This window comes from Chiloscyllium punctatum, chromosome 12 (assembly GCF_047496795.1).
Source record: "Chiloscyllium punctatum isolate Juve2018m chromosome 12, sChiPun1.3, whole genome shotgun sequence".
NCBI classification, from domain to species: Eukaryota; Metazoa; Chordata; class Chondrichthyes; order Orectolobiformes; family Hemiscylliidae; genus Chiloscyllium; species Chiloscyllium punctatum.
Genome location: NC_092750.1, coordinates 26983250 through 27010532, shown reverse-complemented (window position 1 = coordinate 27010532; position 27283 = coordinate 26983250). Strand labels below are relative to the sequence as shown.

General features: G+C 41.5%; 1 protein-coding gene across 2 annotated transcripts in view; it reads left to right on the top strand.

Annotated features, from left to right (window-relative positions):
* Positions 1 to 26263: 26263 nt before the first annotated feature.
* The window catches only part of vgll4b (vestigial-like family member 4b), a 110661-nt gene continuing 109641 nt past the window's right edge, over positions 26264 to 27283 (top strand). Inside the window, exons 1-2 of one of the 2 annotated variants that reach the window (XM_072582171.1) lie at positions 26264 to 26379; positions 26656 to 26753. In XM_072582171.1, the coding sequence (XP_072438272.1) occupies positions 26690 to 26753 (64 nt within the window). In that variant the 5' untranslated portion in view covers positions 26264 to 26379; positions 26656 to 26689. The remainder of the gene's footprint in view (positions 26380 to 26655; positions 26754 to 27283) is intronic. The other variant, XM_072582172.1, reaches the window with a different exon arrangement.

The window sequence follows — 27283 nt, the reverse complement described above, 5'->3', positions numbered from 1 at the left end:
AAAGTGGCAAATGGAGTAATATGTGGGGAAATGTGCAATTATTCACTTTTGTCTAAAGAATGGTAAAGCAGAATTTTTTTTAAAGAGTGTGCTAAACCAAAAATGTTAGTAAATGGCACTCGACCCTTAATGAAAGGAAACTGGAGTACAAGAGGAAGGAATACTTTTCAAGCTTGCACTGGGCTTTGGTGAGACCATACCTGGAATGCAATTTTGCTCTCTATTTAAAGAAAAATATTCTTGCATTGAAGGCAGTTCAGAGGTTGATCTCTGGGATGAGAAAGTTGTTCTAGACAGGAGGCTGAATAAATTGAGTCTACATTTTCTGGAGTTTGGAAGAATGAGAGTTGATCTCATTGAAACATTCCAAATTCTGAAGGGAATTGACTGGGTAGATACTGAAATGATGGGTTGAGCAATCTAAAAACAATAAGTTAAAGTTCCAGAATAAGAGGCCAGTTATTTAAAACTGTGATGAGGGAAAGCTCCCTTGCTCCAAAGGTTGCAAGGCTATGGAATTCTCAATCTCAGATGATTCTGGGTGCATCATCATTGACTACTTTTAAGGCTGAGATCTTTCAGCAAGTCAAGAGATTTGGGGAATGGACAGGAAAGTGGCATTGAGCCCAAGTTCAGCCAGGATCATACTGAATAGCAGAGCAGTATAGTTCTTTCCAGTTCCTATTTCTTTTATTCTTATGTCTCCCAGATCCCACAGTGAGACCTCAAAGGTGTGGGTGTGACAGCTGAGGGGCAGCTTCTTTGTTCCATTCATGCACTTTTCAATAGACAATAGACAATAGGTGCAGGAGTAGGCCATTCAGCCCTTCGAGCCTGCACCGCCATTCAATATGATCATGGCTGATCATTCCTAATCAGTATCCTGTTCCTGCCTTATCTCCATAACCCTTGATTCCACTATCTTTGAGAGCTCTATCCAACTCTTTCTAAAATGAATCCAGAGACTGGGCCTCCACTGCCCTCTGGGGCAGAGCATTCCACACAGCCACCACTCTCTGGGTGAAGAAGTTTGTCCTCATCTCTGTCCTAAATGGTCTACCCCGTATTTTTTAAGCTGTGTCCTCTGGTTCGGCACTCACCCATCAGTGGAAACATGTTTCCTGCTGCCAGAGTGACCAATCCTTTCATAATCTTATATGTCTCAATCAGATCCCCTCTCAGTCTTCTAAACTCAAAGGTATACAAGCCCAGTCGCTTCAGTCTTTCAGTGTAAAGTAATCCCGCCATTCCAGGAATTGACCTCGTGAACCTACGCTGCACTCCCTCAATAGCCAGAATGTCTTTCCTCAAATTTGGAGACCAGAACTGCACACAATACTCCAGGTGTGGTCTCACCAGGGCCCTGCACAGCTGCAGAAGCACCTCTTTGCTTCTATACTCAATCCCTCTTGTTATGAAGGCCAGCATGCTATTAGCCTTCTTCACTACCTGCTGTACCTGCATGCTTGCCTTCATTGACTGAGGTACATGAACACCCAGATCTCTCTGTACTGCCCCTTTACCTAAATTGATTCCATTGAGGTAGTAATCTGCCTTCCTGTTCTTGCCACCAAAGTGGATAACCATACATTTATCCACATTAAACTGCATCTGCCATGCATCTGCCCACTCACCTAACTTGTCCAGGTCACCCTGTAATCTCCTAACATCCTCATCACATTTCACCCTACCACCCAGCTTTGTATCATCAGCAAATGTGCTAATGTTATTGCTGATACCATCTTCTATATCATTAACATATATCGTAAAAAGCTGCAGTCCCAGCACGGATTCCTGCGGTACCCCTCTGGTCACTGCCTGCCATTCCGAAATGGAGCCGTTTATCACTACCCTTTGTTTCCTATCAGCCAACCAATTTTCAATCCAATCTAGTACTTTGCCCCCAATTCCATGTGCCCTAATTTTACTCACTAACCTCCTGTGTGGGACTTTATCAAAAGCTTTCTGAAAGTCCAGGTATACTACATCTACTGGATCTCCCTCATCCATCTTCAGAGTTACATCCTCAAAAAATTCAAGAAGATTAGTCAAGCATGATTTCCCCTTCATAAATCCATGCTGACTCTGTCCTATCCTGTTACTATTATCCAGATGTGCTGTAATTTCATCCTTTATAATAGACTCCAGCATCTTTCCCACTACTGAGGTCAGACTAACTGGTCTATAATTTCCTGCTTTCTCTCTCCCACCTTTCTTAAAAAGTGGTATAACATTAGCCACCCTCCAATCCTCAGGAACCGACCCCGTATCTATCGAACTCTGGAAAATAGTCACCAACGTATCCACGATTTTCCGAGCCACCTCCTTCAGTACCCTGGGATGTAGACCATCAGGTCCCGGAGACTTATCAACCTTCGGTCTCTCCAACACCAAAACCTGGCAAATATAAATTCCCTTAAGTTCAGGTTCTTCAGCCACTGTTTCCTCAGGGAGATTGCTTGTGTCTTCCCCAGTGAACACAGATCTGAAGTACCCATTTAATTCTTCTGCCATTTCTTTGTTCCCCGTAATATATTCCCCTGTTTCTGTCTTCAAGGGCCCAATTTTAGTCCTAACCATTTTTTTGCCTTGCACATACCTAAAAAAGCTTTTACTATCCTCCTTTATATTATTGGCCAGTTTACCTTCGTACCTCATTTTCCCTCTGCGTATTTCCTTCTTAGTAATCCTCTGTTGCTCTTTAAAAGCTTCCCAGTCCTCAGTTTTCCCACTTGTTGAAGCCTCAGGAATGAATGCACAGTTCAGTCACTCTGACTCCAAATGGGGTCCCTTTGACAGTTTGTGATTGGTGAGAAACCCAGAAGCAAGGATGTTAAAGCTAATTTTAAGTGCTATAGCAAAACCTGCTTCAGTTTAAATGAATTCCTTATCCATTACCAGCTTCTTCTCTTTGTGATAGTTCTGTCCCATTAAGATTCCACTCCTCGTTTAATTTGTCTTCATGCTACTACTACATCTGATGCAGGTTAATCAAACAATTTGCAGTATTTCACAGACCGATGTCCATATGTTGAATCAGGCAGCAAAAGCCTTTCAGAGATTTACAAGGTTTTATTGTAAATCCCAAGTTTAGTACCAACACCAGTTTCCACCTTTCCCTCTGGATCCTTTACTATTCAGAAGCCAACTCCTTATAGGGGAGGTTCCCAGCTGTTGTTTTTCAAATAAACCCACTTCCAAGCGAACCAGTTACTCTATAACAAATATCAAAGAGACCAGCTCTTAAATACAAAGTTCAGTGAGCACCATGTGTTCTCAATCAACACTGGAGCTATTCTGCTTTGCCATTAAGGAAACCTGTATTGCTAAGTCTGACATCAAGCCTTGGGTAACACCACTCTTCAGTTAATTCCCAAAGAACATAAACGCATTGCTTGGGATGGCTTCATGAAATGTTTCCCCTTTTGTGCAGGAATCATATCTTTGTTTGGATTCTTACCTGAAAACTCAGATTGGAAATGTGTTGAAAATTATGTCATGTTGATTAAAACGATATATCATAAGAACATAATATGCCTGTGTCCCAAGTGCTTAGTGATATTATTAAACAATGTGCATGATGCTCTTCAGCAACAGATTGGGGCAGTTTTGTTACATACTGTAATAATACACCATGATTTATAGGAATATTATAAGAATTATATTACAAGAATTATATGTAAAAAATATTTGGATAAAGAAAAGGTCATAATCCTAATAGTACCATATAATTCTCTCTTTTTCAGATTTTGATAGAGCTTAATGCAATTTTTGAGTCCTATGTTGTAGGAAAACAAACCTTTTAATTTATCGGGCATGAGATTATATAAGGAGAAAGTGAGGACTGCAGATGCTGGAGATCAGAGCTGAAAATGTGTTGCTGGAAAAGCACAGCAGGTCAGGCAGCATCAAAGGAGCAGGAGAATCGATGTTTCGGGCATGAGTCCTTCTACCTGAAGAAGGGCTCATGCCCGAAACATCGATTCTCCTGCTCCTTGGATGCTGCCTGACTTGCTGCGCTTTTCCAGCAACATCTTTTCAGATGAGATTATATAAGGCCAGATAAAAGGGCAATGTTGCATTGATTTATACAGCAAAACTATAACAGCATGACTAGTTGATGTATGAATCTTTGAAGTTTGAAATCTAGTTTAGGAAATGAAACATTTAATCCTTAATCTTGTATTATTATTATTTGCAAATAATATTGAATGTCATTTGAAAATGTGACTAAGAATTTAAATGATCGATAAGAATACAGATATGAAAAGAATGATGAATAAGGATCATCAAGCTAGCCCAAGTGCAGATACAACAAAACCATATACTATATACCATTCATCCTTTCCATAATCATACAAAATATCAGAGGGGAAAATTATTCAAATGCGTAATCATTCTGGTGTCTTCAGGGATGAAAATCTCTAGCAAATCGCTTCCCGCCTCCCTAAGGCAATCAAACAAAGCTGCAGGCGACTGAAGGAGGCTGGGTGCTTTATCATCCCACTAACCAGCAATTAACTTTCTATAACTGGAAATGTCCTCTCCCATTGGGGACTTGTCATATTTCCTTTCTAAGAATTGCAGTGAATCTGTACTTGGTTGCTTTAACTAGGGAAGAAAGACTTTAGAAATTCTAAAAAAAAATTCATTCCATCCAAATTGTTTGGCCAAAAGATTTTTCATGCATTATTCCTGCTCCTGTTCATATCAAATAACCTATCCAACTGGATTTGATATTACAATCAGCATTTTCAAAATATCAGCATAACCCTTGAAGCCCTAACTCATCAATCTATAGGGCATAGGTTTAGGGAGCGAGGGGAAAGATATAAAAGGGACCTAAGGGGCAATGTTTTCACACAGAGGGTGGTACGGGTCTGGAATGAGCTGACAGAAGAAGTGGTGGAGGCTGGTATAATTACAGCATTTAAAAGGCATCTGGATGGGTGTATGAATAGGAAGGATTTAGAGGGCTACGGGCCAAGAGCTGGCAAATGGGATTAGATTAGTTTAGGATATTTGGTCGGCATAGATGAATTGGACCAAAGGGTCTGTTTCTGTGCTGTACATCTCTATGACTCTATGACTCTATGACTCTATTCTAATAAGGAGGAGCCTTTGGGTACATATAATTCTGGTTGCTACTGTCCCTATGTAAAATGTATATTTTCTCTATTACCTTGATAAATTTTGCCATTGAAGGAAACAAAAATTGAGACAACAATACTTCAGACATATCAACATTTTACATAATTTACCTTTATTTCATAGTCTGAGCAACCTGAAAATATACAATGTAATTTAAAACTGTATTCGCTTTCCTTGTGGCATCATAGACTTAGAGTCATGGAGCCCTGACCTAGTCCCATTTGCCAGCATTTGGCCCAATCCCTCTAAACCCTTCCTATTCATATACCCATCCAAATGCCTTCCGACTGTTGTAATTGTATCTGCCTCCAACATTTCCTCTGGCAGCTCCTCGCATACACCCACCACTGTGTGTGTGAAAATGTTCCCCTTAGATCCTTTTAAAATCTTTCCCCTCTCACCTTAAACCTACACCCGCTAGTTTTGGACTCTCTGACTTCTAGGAAAAATACCTTGGCTATTCACCCTATCTATGCCCCTCATGATTTCATAAACCTCGATAAGGTTACCCCTCAGCCTCTAACACTCCAGGGAAAATAGCATGAGCTTATTCAGCCTCCCCATAACTGAAACCCTCCATCCCAGCAATATCATTGTAAATCTTTTCTGCACCCTTTCAAGTTTAACAACATCCTTCCTGTAGAAGACCAAGCAGAATTATGTACAGTATTCTAAAAGTGCTAAGACCTGTACAGCCACATCATGACATCGCAACTACTGAACTCAATGTTCTAACCAATGAAAGCAAGCGTGCCAAACACCTTCTTTACCACCCTGTGTACCTGTGACTTCACTTTCAAGGAGCTATGCACCTGCACCCCTAGGTCTCTTTGTTAGATAACACTCCTCAGGGCCCTACCATTTTGGTTTGCCTTACAAAATGCACTATCTTACATTTGTCTAAACTAAACTCCATCTGCCATTGCTTCGTCCAATGGCTCGTCTGATCAAGGTCCCATTATACTGTGAGATAACCTTCTTCACAGCACACTTCACCATCAATTTTGGTGTTATCTGCAAACTTACAACCACAACTCCTATAATCACATCCAAATCATTTATATAAATGACAAAAAGTAGTGGACCCAATCCTTGTGGCACACCACTGGTCAAAAATCTCCAGTCTGAAAAGCAACTCTCCCCCACCACCTCTCTCCTACCTTCAAGCCAATTTTGTATCCAGTTGGCAAGCTTCCCCTGGATTCCATGTGATATAACCTTACTAACTAGTTTGCCATATGTCAAAACCTTTGTGGAAGACCTTCATATTGCATAAAGATGATTCAATGAGCTTTCAACTGTTACTTAAAGTGTCTTTTGTAATCCATCATGTTTTGTGCATTATTGAAATGTGCCAGAAAAAAAAGAAAAAACATTTTGAAAATTATTCCATGGGATGTAAGTATCAACAGGAAAGCCAACTTCTGGAGCCCAATGCTCATTGCCCTTGAGAAGGCAATGATGAGCCAGCAGCCCACAAGAGCATTCATAAAGGCACTTATGGAGTTCTGGGTTTTGCCAAGTATTGAATCAGCAATTTATTTCATACAAAATCTTTTACGATCACAGAAAATCTCAAAGAACTTTGCAGTCAGTGAAATACTTTTGTAATTGAGTCACTGTTGTAAGATCGAAAACTTGCCAGTAAATTTGTGTACAGCAAGCTTCTACAAATAACAGTATGATCATGATTAGATGATCCTTTCCTTAGACATGCTGATTGAGGATAAATATTTGATAGGACTCTGGGGACTAATCCCCTTGTTCTTCTTCAAGATTGTGCCAGAGGATGTTTTACATCTGTGAGAGAAGACAGTCGGGGTACAGAACTTAACACTGGATTGCAAGAAATAAGAGAAGGCTAGACCAAAAATACCTTCAACACTGCCTCACCATTCAATGCAGCTGTAACTGATATTCTATGTCAAATCCAATTTTCTATCAGCTCTCCATACACCTTTTTACCCTGAGAGACCATAATCTGCCTCTTAGCCTTAAATATACTCAACAGTGGAGACAATCCCAATGAAACATAGCTCTCTCAGTGAAAAGGTTTCCCTTATCTCTATCAAACACAGATTCAAGGCAATTCATGGGACAGAAATCAAGCCTCTTTCCTTGTGGAGAGTCTGTTAGCTATTCAGTCTTACAGCTCCTTCCATGCACCAGACCCACTAAATCTCTCTTTACATTTACCCAGTCCAGTCATTAATTCGTCAACTCCAATTACCTACTTAAATACAGTCTTTTTTTCATTCTTGGGATATAGGGTCACTGGCCAGCCCATCCTTAGCCTCTTTTGAGAAGGTGGTGGTGAGCTACCTTCTTGAACCACTGAGTCCATATTGAATGGTGACCCATGATGCCCTCAGGGAGGGAATTCCAAGGTTTTGACCCAGTGACATTGAAGGAATGGTGATAACTTTCTAAGTCAGGAGCCCACTGTGGAGAGTCCTTGACACTGATCCAACTCCCTCAGAGCCAGCTCTCAGAGTGAACAGAACCTCTGACACTCCTGTCAGCCAGGATTCCCTAATTGGACCTGGCTAACAGCCCCAATCAGGGAACTCCTGTGAGGTCCACCTAGCTGACCTCATTATAATCACTACATTCTTTCCTCCCCCCTCTAAATCCAGGGACATAGACCTATTCCTTCTCTTATAGCCTGTCCTGGTCCGTTTTTGCATCTGGTCCGGTTCCTCCAACACAGCCTTAGATACAGGCGGTGAGTATTGGACCATAGGCTGTCTCTTGTGTCTGGAGAGTCTTGGAAGAAATTGATCCTCTTCTTCAGGTGGTAAAGACATCAAGGCTGTGACATCCACTGCGTCCATCTCAGACTCCAAGGTTTGTTCAACACTATTCAGTGGGGGAGAATCCATGGGTCCGACATCCTTTCCAGCTGTTCTGAGGTGCCTGGTATGCTTTGCTCCTGCCCCATTTGTGAGATTGCCGCTTTCATGTGATCCACATGCTTTTTCAGGACTGTCTCACCTCCCTGAACTTTGTAAGTCAATAGACCTGACCTCGTATCGCCTCTTATCCTTGCAGATCCATTTCCATAGTTTTTACACCAAACTTCATCCCTTGAAGAAAATTGTGTTACTCACTTAGTGGAGTCTTGTTTCTGGCATTGGCATTCCTGATGCCATTTCACTGTTTCCTTCACCCCCCAGCTCTGTGAAGATCAGACCTTCTGGACCTATCTCTATAGTTGCATGAGGGGTGGTCTGATACTCTAATAGGAACCAGGACAGTTGGTATCAAGTGAAGCTGTAGGCTGTTTCTGTAAGCCAGCTTCCAAAGTTTGAACTGTTCTTTTCACCAGAGGATTGGACGATGGATGGTATGGAGCTGTCCTTATATGCCGAATGTCATCCAACATTCGGAAACACTCAAATTCCTTGCTGGTGAGTGACGGCCCGTTGTCTGTGACCAACACTTCTGGGAACCCGTGTTTTGCAAAAGGTGCTCACAGTTTTATCTATTTTTTATCTATTTTCATCCCCATGTTTCACTCTCTGCATATCCAACCACTTTCAGTGGGTGTCCAAAATGAGTAAGAACACTAAGCTTATGAAAGGAGTGTCATAGAGAATGTGTATCTGAGTCCACGATTTACCCAACTATTCCCAAGAATATGGGAGAACTCCTAGCAGTAAATTTTGGTTCTTATTGGTACTCTGGGAACTACCCCACCAATTGGCTATTTCTGCATCCAATCCTAGCCACCAGACATAACTTTTTACCCACATCTTCATTTTGGACACCCCTGGATGACCCTGCTGGAGATCAGCCAGTATCTGGCAGTGACCTTTACTCAGGAGTTTCCTTCTTGCTCCCCATAATAAAATGCTGGCCTCGATGGTGATCTGGTCTTGTTGAGTCCAGAAAGGTTTCAGTTCTCGTGGCATTAGCCTATTTGCATCCCCCATCATCACCAGCTGTTTTAGTTTTACCAGGTCTGGATCATTTTGTTTCCATAGCAGTGGAAGGAAGAGTAACCAAAACGTTGAAAACCAGAATGGACTCAACCAGTGGCAGCACCACCAGTGGCGTCCCTGCTACTGGAAGGTGGTATGAGGTGCCTGCATACTCGACCTCCAGGATGGTGTTCCAACTTGTAACTGTACGCGTTTAGAATGAGAACCCACCACTGAATTTGACCTGAAGCTACAGGTGGCACAGTCTAGTCCTCTTTGAGTAGCCCTAGCAAGAGTTTGTGGTCTGTTACTATTACTGATTTATAAATATAAAATCAACGTAAATATATTGGTGGAACTTTATCACACCAAAAACGACCACCCGACTTTCATTCTCTGTCTGGGTATATTTGTGCTGTAAATTAGCCAAAGCCTGAGAGGCAGTTACTAATGGGTATTCCTCTCCATTGAGCTGTGAACCAATACTACCCCAAACCATACAGGGAGGAAACGCATTTTAGCACCAGATCACAGGCCTGGAGGGCCGAAGGGCCTGTTCCTGGGCTGTAAGTTTTCTTTGTTCTTTGGTCTATCTCGCTTGGAATCAAAGTGTGCTGACACCTTAGCCATTTCTTGGCTTCCCTAAAGGCTATATTTCGGCTACGAGACCATTCAATTTCTGCCGTTTATAAATAGCACATTTAAGGGTGCTATGATGGAGTTCAGATTATGTGTGAACTTTCTGTGATAATTCACCAATCCAAGGGCAGACCTAAGCTCCTATCTAGGTATGGAAGCCAGGTTACCTTTAATCACCCTCACTTTATCTTCCAACGGGTGTAATCCAGTCTTTTTGACTCTGTAACTCACATAAGTCACTTGGGGGGCTTGGAACAGATTTTTCCCTTCTAAGATGTACACCCATCTTGGAGAAACGTCCAAGTTTTCCAAGTGTTCTTTATTGGATTTCTCTGTTATTAGCACATAATCCAGATAAATGGGGACATGGGATAGATGTTTCTCCATCGTCCACTGAAAAATGGAACAGATTGATGGCAGTCTTGCATATTGGTAAAAACCTTATGGGTATTAATTGTAGCATACAGCTGGGAATCCTCTCCTAACTACAATTGTAAGTGTGCATGGCTCATGTCCAGTGTCGTGAAGGACACCCCTCCCCCACCACCAGCTTTGTGTACAAATTGTCTTTGCAAGGGATTGGATATTTATCCAGCTGCGAAAAGCAATTTGCAGTTTGTGTAAAATCCCCACAAAGGTTAACCAACTCTTTGCGCTTCACAATCAGTAAAACTGGTGCTGCCCATTCTGCAAACTGGACTGGTTTGATGGTTCCTTCAGCTTCCAGCCTCCTGGTTTCTGCCTCCACTTTTGCCAGTAAGGCATATGGCACGGGCAGGCCCTGCAGAATCATGGAATGCTCCCTTGACCTTCCTGAAAATGTCTGGCTATTTAATTAGGATTTCATTTGGCAGCCATTTTCTAATTGAAAAATGTTGAGCCAATCAAGTTGAACATTTCTCAAGCAGTTTTGTCCCATTCTGATTGGGCCCAAGCCTTTTACTAGAATCAATGATAACTGAACAGTTGCTTCTCTTACAGCACCGGAACTAAAGTCCTGCCCTTAATCTGTAAATGTTCCCTGCTATAGGTTCTCAGCCTAACTGAGGTCTTATGCAAACTTAAGTCCAGAGTGAATTTTGTTAAAGACTATTTCTGCAATTGCTGATACAAGCACATTGACATCAACTTCCATTAGAACCGGGTGACCATTTATTTTGACTGATCTGACTTGGATGCTGTCAAGCAATATACCTGTTCCAGCCAGATGTAGAAGGACCTTCCAGGTGTGCATTCTCCTGGATATTGGCCTATGAGTTCTCTTACTCAATTCAGACCTAGTGGCACTCTTTTTCTGTCTTGAGACCACATATTGGCAGCAACTAGAATCATCTGCTGGCCTGGATAGTGAAGAAAATGTTAACCGTTTGGCTGAGGTTTGGCTTTGTTTTGGGGTTTGTCTGTGGGCTGGCCTAGAGTCCCTCTGTTCAGGACATGTCCTGAGAGAGGCTATGTCCCCCAAGCTCAGCCAGCCAGCCAGCCGAGGGCATTAACTTCCATCGGTACCCATTTGCTCCACTTGCCACATTTTCTAATGAGAAAGGCAGTTGTAGTGCCTGTTTGAAGTCCAGTTGGGCTTCAGATAGTACATGCTTTTGCATAGTTACATTATTAATCCCATCTACCAAACAATCTTTCAGCATCTGATCCAAGGTTAAACCAAAGTCACATGCCTCTGCCAATTAACTTAACTTAGTCCAAATTCCCGACACAGATTCCCCTGGTTTTTGAACTGCTGAGTAAAACCAAAAGGGTCTCAGAATTAGAGGAGACATCAGGCCATAATATTCGTTAACTAAATTCGGCAACTCTTAGAAGGTTTTCATATCTGGTGCTCAGAAAATGTTAGGCTCCTAATAACTGATATAGCTGTGAGTCCGCAAGCTGTCATAAGAATTACTCGTTGCTTTTCATCTGCCCCAGTGTCATTTCACCAGAAAAAATAATGTATTTTTTCCACATACTGAGCCGGGTCTTTGAAGGCACGATCAAACAAACCAAGTTTCCCAAATAACAGCATGGTGCCAGAAACGCTTACTCCTACTCAAAGACAACTGTTGATGATTAGATTCCGACAGTATGGAAACAGACCCTTCAGCCCAACAGGTCCACACCAACCCTCTGAAGATTAACCCACCCAGACCCATTTCCCTCTGACTAATGGGCAATTTAGCATGGCCAATTCATCTGACCTGAACATTTTTGGGCTGTGGGAGGAAACCGGAGCACCCAGAAGAAACACACGCAGACACAGGGAGAATGTGCAAACTCCACACAGACAGTTGCCCGAGGCTGGAATTGAACCTGGGACCCTGGTGCTGTGAGGCAGCAGTGCTAACCACTGAACCACCGTGCCACCAGGTGTTGTGAGCAAATTTGGTCAGGAGCTGTTTCTGAGTTGTCTTGTTGCCACTGAAATAAGTTCACAGAGGCCAGTCTCCTGTCACCAAGTCACTCTTTATTTATATGTGAATACTACTTGACACTGGTCCAGCATCCTCAGAACCAGCTGTCATTGTGAACAGAACCCGTCACATCTGTCAGCCAAGGTTCCCTGATTGAACCAGGTTAACAGCCCCAATCAGGGAACTCATACTCTATGAGGTTCACCTGGCTGACCTCATTACAATCAGTACAATAACCTCAAATAACTCTATTAAATTTGTCAAACATGATTTCCCTTTTGTAATACTTTATTGATTGTGTCTGCTATGCTATGTATATTGTTGGATCATCCTTATGAATGGATTGGAACATTTTCCTATCACTGATGATCGGCTAATCCATTGGTGGTTCACTGATTTCTCTCTGTCTCTCTCTCCCTTCTTAAATAGTGGTGCTACATTTACTTCTAATCCATTTGAACAGTTTTGGAATCTAGGGAATTGTGGACAGTTCTAACTAGTTCATCCCACATCATTACAGCTACGTCTTAGAACCTAAAACGTAGGCCATCCAGACATAAGGATTTTTCAGCTGAAAGTTCTGAAATTCAAATAATATTCAAATTAAATAATGTAATTATCTTAAATTCTCCCCTCTTATTAGTTTCTCAGTTACCCTCTACTTTGGTTATGTAATTTGTATCTTCCATTGTGAAGGTAGACCCAAACTTTGTGCATATTCAATGTGATAACTTCTCCTGTCTCACTGTCCACCTCTTGCAATATATGCTTATGTTAATAGCTGGTTCACTCTTAGGTTCACTTTAATGTAATATCTCATGTGAAAGGTAGCATTTATACAGCTTCACAATGGATGGTTCGCCCTGACTTTTGTGCTTGAATTTGTGCAGTAGTACTTGACGGAAACAACTTTTCGACTCAGAGATGACAGTGTTACCATATGAGGAACAATAAATCCTGTGGATACCTGTTATCCCAAAATGTATTACTCTGTGCTTATTTAGATAAGAATGAGGTGCTGAAGGATGTTATGTGGTCCTTTACACTGCTCTGTCATTCAACCCAATTGACTAGTTTAAACTCATCTTCCTGTATTATCCTTTCAATATCTTAGCACTCAAAAAAAGTTGAGTAATCTTTCTTGAACATATTCAATAATTGAGCAAGTACATCTCTGTAGGGGTAGGAAATTCTTACAACTTGCAACTTGTTGAGCAAATAAATTTACCATGACTGAAAAACTGACCTTAGTTTCTAAGAATGTGATGCTATGTATGAGATTCCTCAGCCAGGAAAACATCTACCCAGCATTTATACTGTCAGGACCTTAAAGGAATGCAATTGTTCAATTAGATCACCTCTCATTCTTCTAAGTTTCGGGTAACATGGACCTAATCTATCCAACTCTTCTCATAGGACAACACCCAAGTTTATATTACAACTTATTGACTTGGACTTTATTACTAGCTCTAACTCTTATTTTCACATTGTCCACAAATTTATTAATAGTTCAAATAATATCTTCATCCAATAACAATGAATGAAGATAACTAACAGCAATTATCCCTAAAGAGAAACTTGATTCAATTCATGGACAGGCTCTATTCAGATCTTCTTCATTTATCGTAAATCTCTGCCTATGAAATTTCAAATAATTATCTGTCATCTAATCCCATTTTGATTTTATCTCTTCGAATAAATAGCACTTCATTGTAGAATTTGTGGCAATAATGTATATTAAGATACACATTATGGGAAGTGCCGAGGATATGAAGGGGAGCATTGTGTGCATGCCCATCTCTCCCATATGGTCGCCAGTAGGGGAATAAAGTGATTAAGAAGGCACATGGGATTCTTGACTTTATTAGCTCAAGAATTAAGTTTGAGAGCAGGGAAATTATGTTATAATTTAATAAATGATGATTAGGCCACAGCTAGAATAGTGTGTGCACATTGCACAGCTCAAATAGTGAACCCACATTATAGGCAAGATGTGATTGCACTGGAGAGGGTGCAGAGGAGATTTACCAGAATGATGGCTGGGCCTGAGAGTTTTAGTTATGAAGGGAGATTGGACAGACAGGCGTTGTTTTTCTTGGAACAGAACAGACTAAGGGGGACATCAATTTAAGGTAAGGTGCAGGAGGTTTAGAGGGGATGAGAGGTTTTTTTTCTCCCCCAGTGGTGGTGAGAACTGGAACTCACTGTCTCTCAGGATGGTAGAAGCAGAAACTCTCATAAGAAGTATTTAGATGTACACTTGCGATGCTAGAGTATGCAAGACGAGGGGCCAAGTGCTGGAAGATGGGATTAGGAGAGTTAGGTTATTGTTTTTTGACCAGCACAGACTCAATGGGCTGAAGAGCCTTTTTTGTGCTGTAGACCTCTATGAATTTATAACTCTGTAATCTGAACATTAATTTGTCTCCCCTAGTTTGTTGATGAATTCATGAAGAAAAGATATTACTGTAAGAGACTATTGGTAAGTGACATATCTATTCTTTATTTTTGCTGCTACCTGTGTTATTTACTCATTGTTAGTGTATTGGAAGCAGAGGATATTTAATCTGAGAGTAGATGGAATTTAAAGCTTCAGCAAAACAACTGACACATAATCCACCTCCATATAGAAACTACCTCAGCAGACAATAGCAATGTAACTTAAATCTGACATAGTTAACATTTCTGTGTTGCAGAAAACAGCTAAAAACACCAGACTTTAATTAGAATACAGATCACTAAAATCATATTTACCAAAATAATGACTATAATATTTTAAATGGTCATTTAATAATCAAGCATTGGAAATAAATCATTTTTGTATGCAAAAATATGATTTGAAAAGTATATATTTAGAATAGTATACTACTCAGGCCTTGTCTGTGATTCTTCACCTGGAAAATATTGTCCAGTGTTTTCTTATTCAAATCGATTTTGTTAAAAACGGGCAAGAAATGTTTAACTCATCACTGGCCTCCTGATCTCAGTATTTCAGTGGGTTTCTGTGGGGAGTAGTATGAGTGAGGTTGGATGAAGTTGGTAAAATATCCTAGAAGTAACAAAGATACAAGTTGTTACTGTGAAATAGCTATCTCATTGTAATCAATAATGTTTTAAAATTATCGCTGCCATTTCCCTCCCGAAAGGACATTAGTGAAACAGGTTGATTTTTGCAACAATTGGCAATGACTTCATGGTCACTAGTAATTTAGCTTTTAATTCCATATTTATTAATGGATTTTAAATGTCACCAATAAAATAAGCTGAACCTCTGGTCTATGTTACCACATCCTCCTGTTGAAATTCTAACAGCACTGACATTTACTAATTTTTAAACTATTTGTATGACTATGTTTTCCACAAAAAGTAACAGGATTTTCAATTAGAATCATTAGTACTGTGATGGCTGGGTTTACTCTATTTTGAGGTAAATTACTAAATATTATTGCCTTCACCTGAAGCATGCTTTGAAAGACTCACGGTCTTAACTCATTTTTATCTCTCCTGCTTGGACAACATGAAGCCAATTTCTGATTGAAGAAATTTGAAGGGAATAAAAGACAGGTGTTTGCAAGTAACATTCATCAAGGACCGACCTCTGAAATGTCAGGAGAGATTTTGCCAGCAAAGTCAAAGTTTCAACACAAAGTACCCAATTCCGGTGAGTGGTGGGGTTGCCTGGACAAGAGATTGTCAATGAAACTGCAGTGTTGTCGGGGCCATCCAGTTAACATCCATAGGGCATGGGAGCCAGTCATTTAGACAGCACTGGCAAGAGGGAAGAAGGTGTCATGTCAGATAGATCCAATATTTAAAAGGTATCAAATGACTATTGGAGGACATTGACAGGACAGCAAATGGTATCTTTGGGAGATGGCAGTAGCCAGAGCAAAATTGGCATTCAAGTTTTCTGATACTACCTCAGTGCTCTCCATTTTTACAGAACAGCAAGTAGAGAGGGCAGAGAGAACCAAGGGCTGCCAGAAGGGTAAATTTTTCCACTTAAAAAGGGACTTATCTCGAGAGTTAGGCCTTCATTTCTACGGAACGGCGAGTAGAGAGGGCGGAGAGAACGTAGGGCTGCTGGGAAGGGAGAGCGCGAGAATCGTTTTTAAAGGAGCAGCTGAGGGAGGGGCCAGAGGACTGCTGGGTGTACATTTGGGCAGCGGCTGAATCCCACTGTGTAGTGTCTCCCACCCACCCTCCTCCTCTAACCAAAAAAAGGGATTCCCATGTGTTGCTAAGGTAAGGCATTTCAATCAATATTTCTTGTGTATCATGTGATTGATTGAAAGTTTACTGTTAGTTTGGTTAGTTGAACAAGACCAGAGAGAAATGTTAGAAATTATTTAACTCATAAATTTGTATAAATTAATTAAATAAGTAGAGCTGACTGAACAGGTGATGTGCTGTAACTGTATGATGTGGGAGCTGGCTGATCCCATTGTGAACGGCAGTGACCACATCTGCAGTAAGTGCTGGTTGCTGGAAGAACTCCGGCTCAGAGTTGATGATCTGGAATCTGAGCTTCAAACACTGCGGCACACCCAGGAGGGGGAGAGTTGCCTGGACACTTTGCTTCAGGAGGCAGTCACACCTGGGAGATTAAGTAATTCAAATTCAGTTAGTGATCAGGGACAACAGGGTGTGACTGAGAGTGAGGCAGGTAGGGGGAATCCTGAATTCAGGAATGAGGGAGCCTCAGTTCTTGACCTTATCCAACAGGTATGAGATTCTTGCTCCCTGTACGGATGAGGGAAAGGATTGTGGACAGGATGAACCAGCTGACCACAGCACCACGGTGCAGAAGGACATTCAGGAGGAGGGAGCAAAAAGACAAGTAGTTGTTATAGGGGATTCTATAATTAGGGGGACAGGTAGTATTCTTTGCGAGCCGGATCGGGAGTCGTGCATGGTGTGTTGCCTGCCTGGTGCCAGGGTGCAGGACATCTCTGAATGGCTTGAAAGGATATTGGAGCGGGAGGGAGAAGATCCAGTTGTTGTGGTCCACGTCGGCACTAACAACATAGGCAAGGCTGGGAAGGAGGACATGTTTGGGAATTATCAAGCACAAGGAAGGAAATTGAAGAACAGGTCCTAGAGGGTCATAATCTCTGGATTACTGCCCGAACCACGTGCTAACTAGCATAGGGATAAGAACATTAGGGAAATAAACAGATGGCTAAGAGATTGGTGTGGGAAAGAAGGATTCAATTTCATGGAACATTGGAATCAGTTTTGGAACTGGGGGTGTCTGTACTGATGGGACTGTCTCCACCTGAATCGATCTGGAACCAGTGTTCCAATGAAAAGGATAAATTGGATGGTCACTAGGACATCCAACTTGTGAGACGGGGGAAGGGAAAGGGAAAGCAACAGGGAGTATGGAGTCAAGTAGAAAGATAAGCAGCAGGATAGCATGTGTGCAGGGTTTAAGTTCAAGGCAGACTAGGAATGAACCAAAAAGGAAGGATAACTTAGGACATATTACTAGAGATTGGAAATATTGAGGATAAGAAAATTAGCATTAAGGCGCTTTACCTGAATGCTCATTATATTCGTACAAAGTAGATGAATTAACAGCACAAATCATCATGAATGATTATGATATGGTGGGCATCACAGAGATGTGGTTGCAGGGGGTTCAGGACTGGCAGATAAGCATCCAAGGATTTACTACTAATTGAAAAGACAGGGAGGTAGGCAGAGGGGGTGGGGTTGCCTTGTTAGTTAAGAATGAAATTAAATCCATGGCACTTAGGGTCAGATGATGTGGAGTCTGTGTGGGTGGAGTTGAGGAACCACAAAGGCAACAAACCATAATGGGAGTTATGTACAGACCTCCTAACAGTGGTCAGGTCCAGGGCACAAGATGTACCAGGATATAGATAGGGCATGTCAGAAAGGCAAGGTCACAGTGATCATGGGGGACTTCAATATGCATATGGACTGGGTGAATAGTGTTGCCAATGGATCCAAAGAAAGGGAATTCATAGAACGCTTATAGGATGGCTTTTTTGAAACAGCTTGTGATGGAGCCCACAAGGGAGCAGGCTATTCTGGACCTAGAGCTATGTAATGAGACAGACTTTATAAAAGATCTTAAAACTAAGGGAACACTTAGGAGGCAGTGATCATAATATGGTAGAGTTCAGTCTGCAGCTTGAAAGAGAGAAGACAAAATGAAATGTAATGGTGTGACAGTAAAATAAAGGTAATTACAGGGGCATGAGAGAAGAGCTGACGAAAATCGACTGGAAGCAGAGCCTAGGGGGAAGACAGTAGAGCAACAGTGGCAGAAGTTTCTGGGTGTAATTCAGGACACAGTATAGAGATTCATCCCAAAGAAAAGAAAGATTATCTTGGCAGGGGGAGGTGGAATTAGACAACCATGGTTGACAAAGGAAGTCAGGGAATGTATCAAAGGAAAAGAGAGAGCCTATAAAGTGGCCAACAGCACTGGGAAATCAGAAGATTGGGAAGACTACAAAAATAAACAGAGGATAACAGAGAGAGAAATAAGGAAGGAGAGGATCAAATATGAAGGTAAACTAGCCAGTAATATTAGAAATGATAATAAAAGTTTCTTTTAATACGTAAGAAACAAACGAGAGGCAAAAGTAGACATTGGGCCACTCCAAATTGATGCAAAAAGGCTAGTGATGGGAGATAAGGATATAGCTGAAGAACTTAATAAATACTTTGCATCATTCTTCACAGTGGAAGACAGGAGTAATATCCCAACAATTAAGGAGAGTCAGGAGGCAGAGTTGAGTATGGTAACCATTACACAAGGGAATGTGCTAGAAAAGCTAAAAGGTCTAAAAATTGATAAATCTCCTGGTCTTGATGGGCTACATCCTAGAGTTCTGAGGGAGATGGCTGAGGAAATGGCAGAGGCATTGGTTGTGATCTTTCAAAAGTCACTGGACTTAGAGAAAGTCTTGGATGATTGGAAAATCACTGTTGTTCGCCCCTTGTTCAAGAATGGATCAAGACAAAAGATGGAAAATTATAGGCCAATTAGCCTAACCTTGGATGTTGGTAAAATTCTAGAATCCATCATTAAGGATGAGATTTCTAAATTCTTGGAAGTGTAGGGTCAGATTAGAACAAGTCAGCATGGATTTAATAAGGGGACATCGTGCCTGACAAATCAGTTAGAATTCTTTGAAGAGGTAACAAGTAGGTTAAACCAAGGAAACCCAATTAATGTTATCTATCTAGGCTTCCAAAAGGCCTTCGATAAGGTGCCTCACAGGAGGCTGCTGAGTAATGTGAGGGCCCCTGGTGTTCGAGGTGAGCTACTGGCATGGATTGAGGATTGACTGTCTGACAGAAGACATGGAGTTGGGATAAAAGGTTCTTTTTCAGAATGGCAGCTGGTGACAAGTGGTGTCCCACAGGGTTCAGTGTTAGGGGCGCTGCTGTTCACTTTAAGTATTAATGATTTGGATGAAGGGACTGTGGGTATTCAGGTGAAGTTTGCCGATGATACGAAGTTAGCTGGACAGGCAGGTAGTACTGAGGAGGTGTGGAGGCTGCAGAAAGATTTAGACAGTTTAGGAGAGTGGTCCAGGAAATGGCTGATGAATTTCAATGAGCAACTGTGAGGTCTTGCACTTTGGAAAAAAGAATACAGGACTATTTTCTAAACGGTGAGAAGATTCATCAAGCCAAAGTACAAAGGGATCTGGGAGTGCTGGTCCAGGATTGTCTAAAGGTTAACTTGCAGGTTGAGTCCATGATTAAGAAAGCGAATGTAATGTTGTCATTTATCTCAAGAGGGTTGGAATATAAAAGCAGCAATTTGCTTCTGAGATTTACAAAGCTCTAGTTAGGCCCCATTTAGAATACTGTGTCCAGTTTTGGGCCCCACACATCAGGAAGGACATACTGGTACTGGAGTGTGTCCAGCGAAGATTCACACGGTTGATCCCTGCTGAGGATCCTGGGATTATATTCATACAGTTTAGGAGGGTGAAGGGAGATCTAATAGAAACTTACAAGTTAATGTATGGCTTAGAAAGGGTGGACGCTGGGAAGTTATTTCCATTAGACAGGGAGACTAGGACCTGTGGGCATAGTCTGAGAATTAGAGGGAGTCAATTCAGAATGGAAATGAGGAGACATTTCTTCAGCTAGAGAGTGGTGGGCCTGTGGAATTCATTGCCATGGAGCTCAGTGGAGCCGGGACGTTAAATGTCTTCAAGGCAGAGATTGATAAATTCTTGATCTCACAAGGAATCATGGGCTACAGGGAGAGTGTGGGTAAGTGGAGTTGAAATGCCCATCAGCCATGATTTAATGGGCTAAATGGCCTTAGTTCCATTCCTATGTCTTATGGTCTTAATGGTCTCTCCAGGTGTTCAGGGCACCAGTGGAAGTCCTTATCCTAAGGAATAAGGTGAGCAGGCTCTGCAGATGACGACAGCGCGCTAGACGTTGTGGAGGAGGGAAATGGAGTTGTCTCCCATATAGAACAGGTGGAAGATCTCATACATAATGTATTCTGGCAAGATGATTGCAGGTCATAAAATTAAGCTTGCAGCCTTAAATGTCTTAAAGATAGTGTACGAATTGGAGAAGAGGAGCCCATCCAGTGAGTGGTATTGCCTAGACAACAGCTTTTACTGTCAGGTGACTATTAGCCTCTCTGTGAAACACACAGGTCAGTCAGAGTTGACCTTTGCACTGTCATTACAGAAGGGCCGCATACAGTTGGCATCCCTTTGGCTCTATGATGCACAGAGAGGCTGCCCTAATATAGATGTGGTGTGTGTCTATGATGAGTAAGTGACCATGTTAATTTATGTGTTTGCAGGAGAAGAGAGCTCAAGAGTGCGTCAGAAAAATAGGTCTGGTGGCAGCATGCCATAATGTAAGGTTTTGTTACCAATGCAAGAGGATTCCTTGGAGCTGGGAGTCCAAGAAGCAAGGCAGCTGATGGGGAAACAGGTTTGGAACTACCAGAGAGTGAAAGCCGTCATAGTTGAGTGTACTACACCCACTGATGAGTAATAAATTACTGTCATTTCACCATTACTCGTCGCATGGAGCTCCAGCAAATTATTTAGAAGGATGCAGTGGAATGTGCAGTGCCTTTCCCAAGACTGTTCTTTTCCTCACAGGTCAAGAAGAACAGCTAGCTGTTGATTCTGTGGGATGCCTTTGCACCTCAAAAGGATTCTTCAAAAGGATGCAGGGTCACTTCATTCCTCTGCAACCGGGTTGCAACCCTGCCACAGTAGATCGTGGAATTTGAATTCTATAAAAATCTTGAACCAAGAGTCTAATGATGACTGTGAATTCATTCTTGATCATTAGAAAAAGCCATCCGGTACACTAATGTCCTGTAGGGAAGGAAACTGGTCTGGCTTATATGTGAATCCAGACCCACAGCAATATGATTTACTCTAAAGAGTTCTCTGGGCAATTAAGGATGAGCAATAAAAGCTGGCCCAGCTAGCTATGCCCTCATCCTATGAAAGAATTAAAAAATTCACCCCTCCCCCCGCCAACCCAGCGCAGACACTACCACAATAGTAGGCAGTTGTGATCATGTCACAATCTGGTGAGCACAGCACAGGCTTGCCTGAGCACACATGTAGGTGGTGGTAGGATGGTGGGAAAGCACAGTGATGCTCAGCTTCAGGTTGGTGACATACCATACCTCTGAAATAAGCCAGCAAATATTGTAAGTGCAATGTGAATTTCTATTTAATTTATTAATGACCCATAAAAAGTTCAATTGCTTCAGCAAACAGATTAATAGGAAGCTTTTTATCACATTAGGTCAATCCTTGCTGTGATCTGATGTCATTACAGATGATGTTGGATGGTAAGTTTATTCAAAGAATGCGTCCCAAGGCATCTGGGGATATAAAACTTATTTGTTTACATGGGTATCTAAAGAAAGCTCAAGAGAAACCTATCTATTATTACAAGACTTTCTTGTGCATGTTTTATTGTAGCTTTCCTGCGATTCCTGCTCCACCAGTATTATTATGATTTCGATTTGATTCCCTACAGCATGGAAACACATCCACACCAACCCTCCAAAGAATAACGCACCCATACCCATTTTTCTCTGATTAATGCACCTAACACTATGGGCAATTTACCATGGCCAATTCACCTGACCTGCACATCTTTAGACTGTGGGAGGAAACCCACACAGACACTGGGAGAACATACAAACTCCACACAGACAGTTGCCTAAGGCTAGAACCGAACCTAGGTTCCTGTCGCTATGAGGCAGCAGTGCTAACCACTGAGCCACTGTGATGGCAGAAGGCATGTCAACCTCATTTCCAAAAGATTGATGGCTCTTTAATGGTTACTTGAGTTGTCACATAGTAGCTGTTGTATATATCTCTTCTGCATATATGCTCAGGCTCCACTCAGAAGTAAAGGCCTACAGTGTGCCTACAATGTGTGGCATTTGTCAAAATGCAAGGTTAATAATATAGAGGAAACCAGGATAGATTGAAGTGTTCAGAGGGAAAAATCATATATAATTAAGAGCAGCAAACAGAGAATGAGAAGGGACTGGCAGCTAATATAAAAGGGAATTCCAAAATCTTCGGCATTTAAATACTTCTCACTTGTCTTTACCAAGGAAGAAATTGCTGCCAAAATCATAGGGAAAGTCAAGGTAGCTGAGATACTTGATAGGCTAAAATATGATAAAAAGGAGCTTCTAAAAAAGCTGGCTGTACACAATGTGGTTAAACCATTAGCTGCTGCCAAGGTGCAATGGGAAAAGACCACTGCCTAAGGTCTTTTGGCTAGTATACAATGGGAGGTCCATTCAGTTATTGAATCCTCTCAGCGCCTCAAATATTTGTAAATAGTATCTTGTATAATTAAGAATTCCTTAGATTTGTTGGTTCTCCATATGTAAAGACTGAACAGAATCAAACTGCTCTAATGTCTTGTATAACAAGATTTTTTTTATGAATAAAGTGTATTTTTGAAATTAAAAAACGCCAGATCAAATGCATTTAAGAACACGGGGAATTTAAGGGTAAAAATTGTAGAGTACCCCAGCTATATTCTTCTAATCCACTTAAAATGCAAAGTTAGGGCCAGAGGACTGGAATATTGCAAACGTTATGTCTTTATTCAAATAAGCCTGATAACTACAATTATTTTCATCTCAGTGTGGGAAAACATTTATAAATGAAACTTTTCAAACAACCTTTTCAGGGATGTTATTACAAACCTCTGGAAGAGGTAGAACTTGAATCTTGACCACCTTGTCCAGAAGTAGGGACACGATCACTGTACCACAAGAGTACCTCAACATTGATAAATGATCATCTGGGTCTAAATGATAGACACATAGACAAAAACGGATTAATTAAGGAAAACCAGCATGAGTTTGTTCAGGGAAAATCATGCTTAACTGATTGGATTAAGTTTTTTTGATGAGGTAAGAGTAGGTTAATAAAGGTAATACTCTTGATGCAACGTACACGGATTTCCAAAAGGTTTTGATAAACTGTCCCTTAACGTGTTTGAGAGCAAGGCTGTGGCTCATGTAATTAAAGAGATGGTGGCACCATGGATCCAAGGTTGGCTGAGTTAAAAGGAAAGGAACCAGAGTAGTGAATGATCATATTTTAGGTTGTAAATTATAGTCTTCTGCTTTTCTTTATCTATATTAATTACCTACTCTTGGATATGCCATTTCTGAGAACAAATGGATTGAATTGGCTGAAGACTGGCAGCAGTGATGCTGAGAACCTCAAGAGGAGGCTGAGATAGATCACCCAGTTATGACTTCAGGCTGAAAATGGTGACAAACACTTCAGTATTGTCTTTTGAAATAAAGTGCTGAACTATTCTATCATTGAAGTTGGGATTTTCATGAAGACTCCTCCTATTCTTGTTTAATTTGTCATCATCATTCATGACTGGTTCTGGCAGGACTGCAAAGCTTTGATCTGATTCATTGTTTGGATCATATAGCTCTGTCTATGGCATGTTGTTTCTGTTGTATAGCTTGAATGTATTCCTGTATTCTCAGATCACCAATTTGAAGCAAGTTTATCTGCAGGCCTAACAGAATGGTAGAGTGAGAGCTATGCTAGGGATAAAGTTGCAGATTGTGATGGACGACAATTCTGCTGCTCCTGATGAACCACAGATGCACAGGCATTAGGGAGAAGCAATTAATGTTGGCCTTGCCAGCGACACCATGCCTGATGAATAAACATATAAAATGTTTGAATTGCTAGGTCTGTTCTGGATCTATCTCACTTAATATAATTTTAGTGCTATGTAACACATTGAAGGTTATTCTATGTGTAATGATGGGACTTTATCTCAAAAAGATTATGTGGAGATCATTTATAGCAATTTTCTCATGGATAGACGCATCTGTGAAAGATATATTGGTGAGGATGAGGTCAAGTAGCTTTTCCTTTGTATTTATACTATCACCAGTTTGTTGTGGTTCTGTTCGCCGAGCTGGGAATTTGTGATGCAGATGTTTCATCCCCTGTCTAGGTGACATCCTCAGTGCTTGGGAGCCTCCTGTGAAGCGCTTCTGTGATGTTGCCTCCGGCATTTATAGTAGTTTGAATCTGCCGCTTCCAGTTGTCAGTTCCAGCTGTCCATTGCAGTGGTTGGTATATTGGGTCCAGTTCGATGTGCTTATTGATTGAATCTGTGGATGAGTGCCATGCCTCTAGGAATTCCCTGGCTGTTCTCTGTTTGGCTTGTCCTATAATAGTAGTGTTGTCCCAGTCGAATTCATTTCTGCAGGTGACAATATATACTTCAGGGTTTGGCCAGCTCACATTTTAATGTACAGACTTTACCTCCAGTAGTAAATTTCAAATTCTCATCAATGGATTCCAAACTGGTATGTTGGTGTACTACGAGGAGAGATTGAGGAAACTCCGTCTGCATTCCCTTGAGTTGTGAAGAATGAGAGGTGATCTCACTGAAACTTCTAAAAATCTCACAAGACATACATAGGAAACAGAGTTGAAAAATGAGGCGCTGGAAAAGCACAGCAGGTCAGGCAGCATCTGAGGAGTAGGAGAGTCAACATTTTGGGCATAAGCCCTACATTGGGACCTGATGCCCGAAACGTCAACTCTCCTGCTCCTCAGATGCTGCCTGACCTGCTGTGCTTTTCCAGCTTCACAGCTTTCGGCTCTGACTCTCCAGCATCTGCAGTCCTCACTTTCTCCATACACAGGAAACAGATGTTTCTTCTAGTTGATGACTCAAGAACCAGAGGACATAATCTTGGCATAACAGGTAGACCATTTCAGACTGAGATGAGGAAGAATATCTTAATTCAGAAGGTGACATTTTCCATGTCAGTGAGCTGCGGAAGCTCAATCATTGAGTAGGTTCAACAGGAAAATTATAATTTTCTGGAGACTAAATGACATTAAGGGATACAGAGATGGTATGGAAAAATAGCATGAGATGATTAGCCATCATCTAATTAAATTGCAGAACAGTTTTGATGGGCCAAATGACCTACTCCCATTCCTATTGTAAATGGCAAACGCACAAGTTACTTTATGTTTGGAATTATGTTTTCCACTTCCCACTCATTCAAGGACATGACACATTGCTTCGTCACAAAAATGTACTTTTTTGAACTGTTTACAAACAAGTGCTAAAAGAACAGTTCTCCACATCAGACCACAAAGTTGTTTTGGATGGCATGGCCTCTTTGATTAATAGCAGTTCAAATCGAATACTACTGTAGACGCGCTGCTGAGTGGGGGTGAAAACTATTGGCCAGAAGCCGCTCCCCTGTCCCAGTTTCAAGAGCGGGTCATTTCAAATCTACTGCAAGGATTTCCGTGCAGTTCAATGAAACAAAAGTGAATGCGAGATTTCGCGGCGGAATTAAAAAGAAATCCCGAATTGAAAGACTGCAGCAAAAAGTACAACCCTTCCAAGAGTATTCCTCCCCACCAACCCCCACTCCAATCTCACCACTCCCGCGGAAAACCAGACATGCGAGCAAACGCCCAAGTGCTAGGAGGTGAAGGTTAAGTTTACAGTCACTTCCGCATCATCCCACTGACTCTACCTGAGGATATGACGCCTGGCGGATATTACCATAATGTATTCGGAGTTTGGTGTTGCTCTGAGCCAATGATGTTGTGTCACTTTCACCACCTGCCAGGACAGAATTCCATCATTCTTCACATTCTTCCGCGTTGGTCTGTCTACTTTACACCAGCTTGCAGTTAAACAGGCGCTGCCAGTGAACCACACAGGTAAATAATACTGCGAGCAGGCACTTCAGCAGACACAACTCAGCAATCACTATACTAGTCAAAATTTCAAGTGTACGTCTGTAATGGGTAATGAAGCGGGTTTATGTTTATTTTGGATTTAAAGGCTGACTTCTTTAATGTTACACTGGAGCTTTGGGTTAGTTACTATGTGTTTGGGTGATGTCGCGTTCTTGTTCAAAACATAAGAATGAAGCCCGAGTTTCTTCATATGATGTGGTACAGGCAGTGTGTTCTGTTTTGCGTTCATTCTTTCAGGCTGCAGAGATATATATGCACATATATTTAAAGAATGGAGACTCCCCTGGATGTCTTGTCCCGAGCAGCATCTTTAGTGCACGCTGATGACGAGAAACGTAAGTATGGTAATGAGAGGATTGCAGTTTTTTAAAATCTCTGTTAGGGTTAATAACAAGAGAGAGTCCTGGTTTAAGGGGAACCAGAGGAAAGCTTTCATAAATACTGCCTCTGGGTTTAATGTTTCCAACATGGAGTGGGGTGAGAAATTGTTGGTCCTTTCATTGTTTTTAAAATTTCTCAATGTGCTTGCTTAATGGATTTGACCAGCATATTAACTTAGTACTTGGAATTCGAGGGTTAAAAGACGAAATTGCTCGGCAGCGCGTTATGTTAAGAGTTCTTCCGCTCTCCCCTCCCCCCCGAGTTGTAATGCAGTGTGATCCTGAGATACTTATGATGCAGTCCTGGAATTGTTTACTCACGGTCATCTGTTGGGTTTTCTGGATAGCAACATGTCACCTTCCAGTATACACATTTCAGCTGAGTGTACCGACATTTCATGGCCAGTCCGAAGAATCTTTTTGTTTATTGAGGCGGGAGGATTAGCTTGGCGTGTGTCTGGAACATTTCCACATCATTATCATTG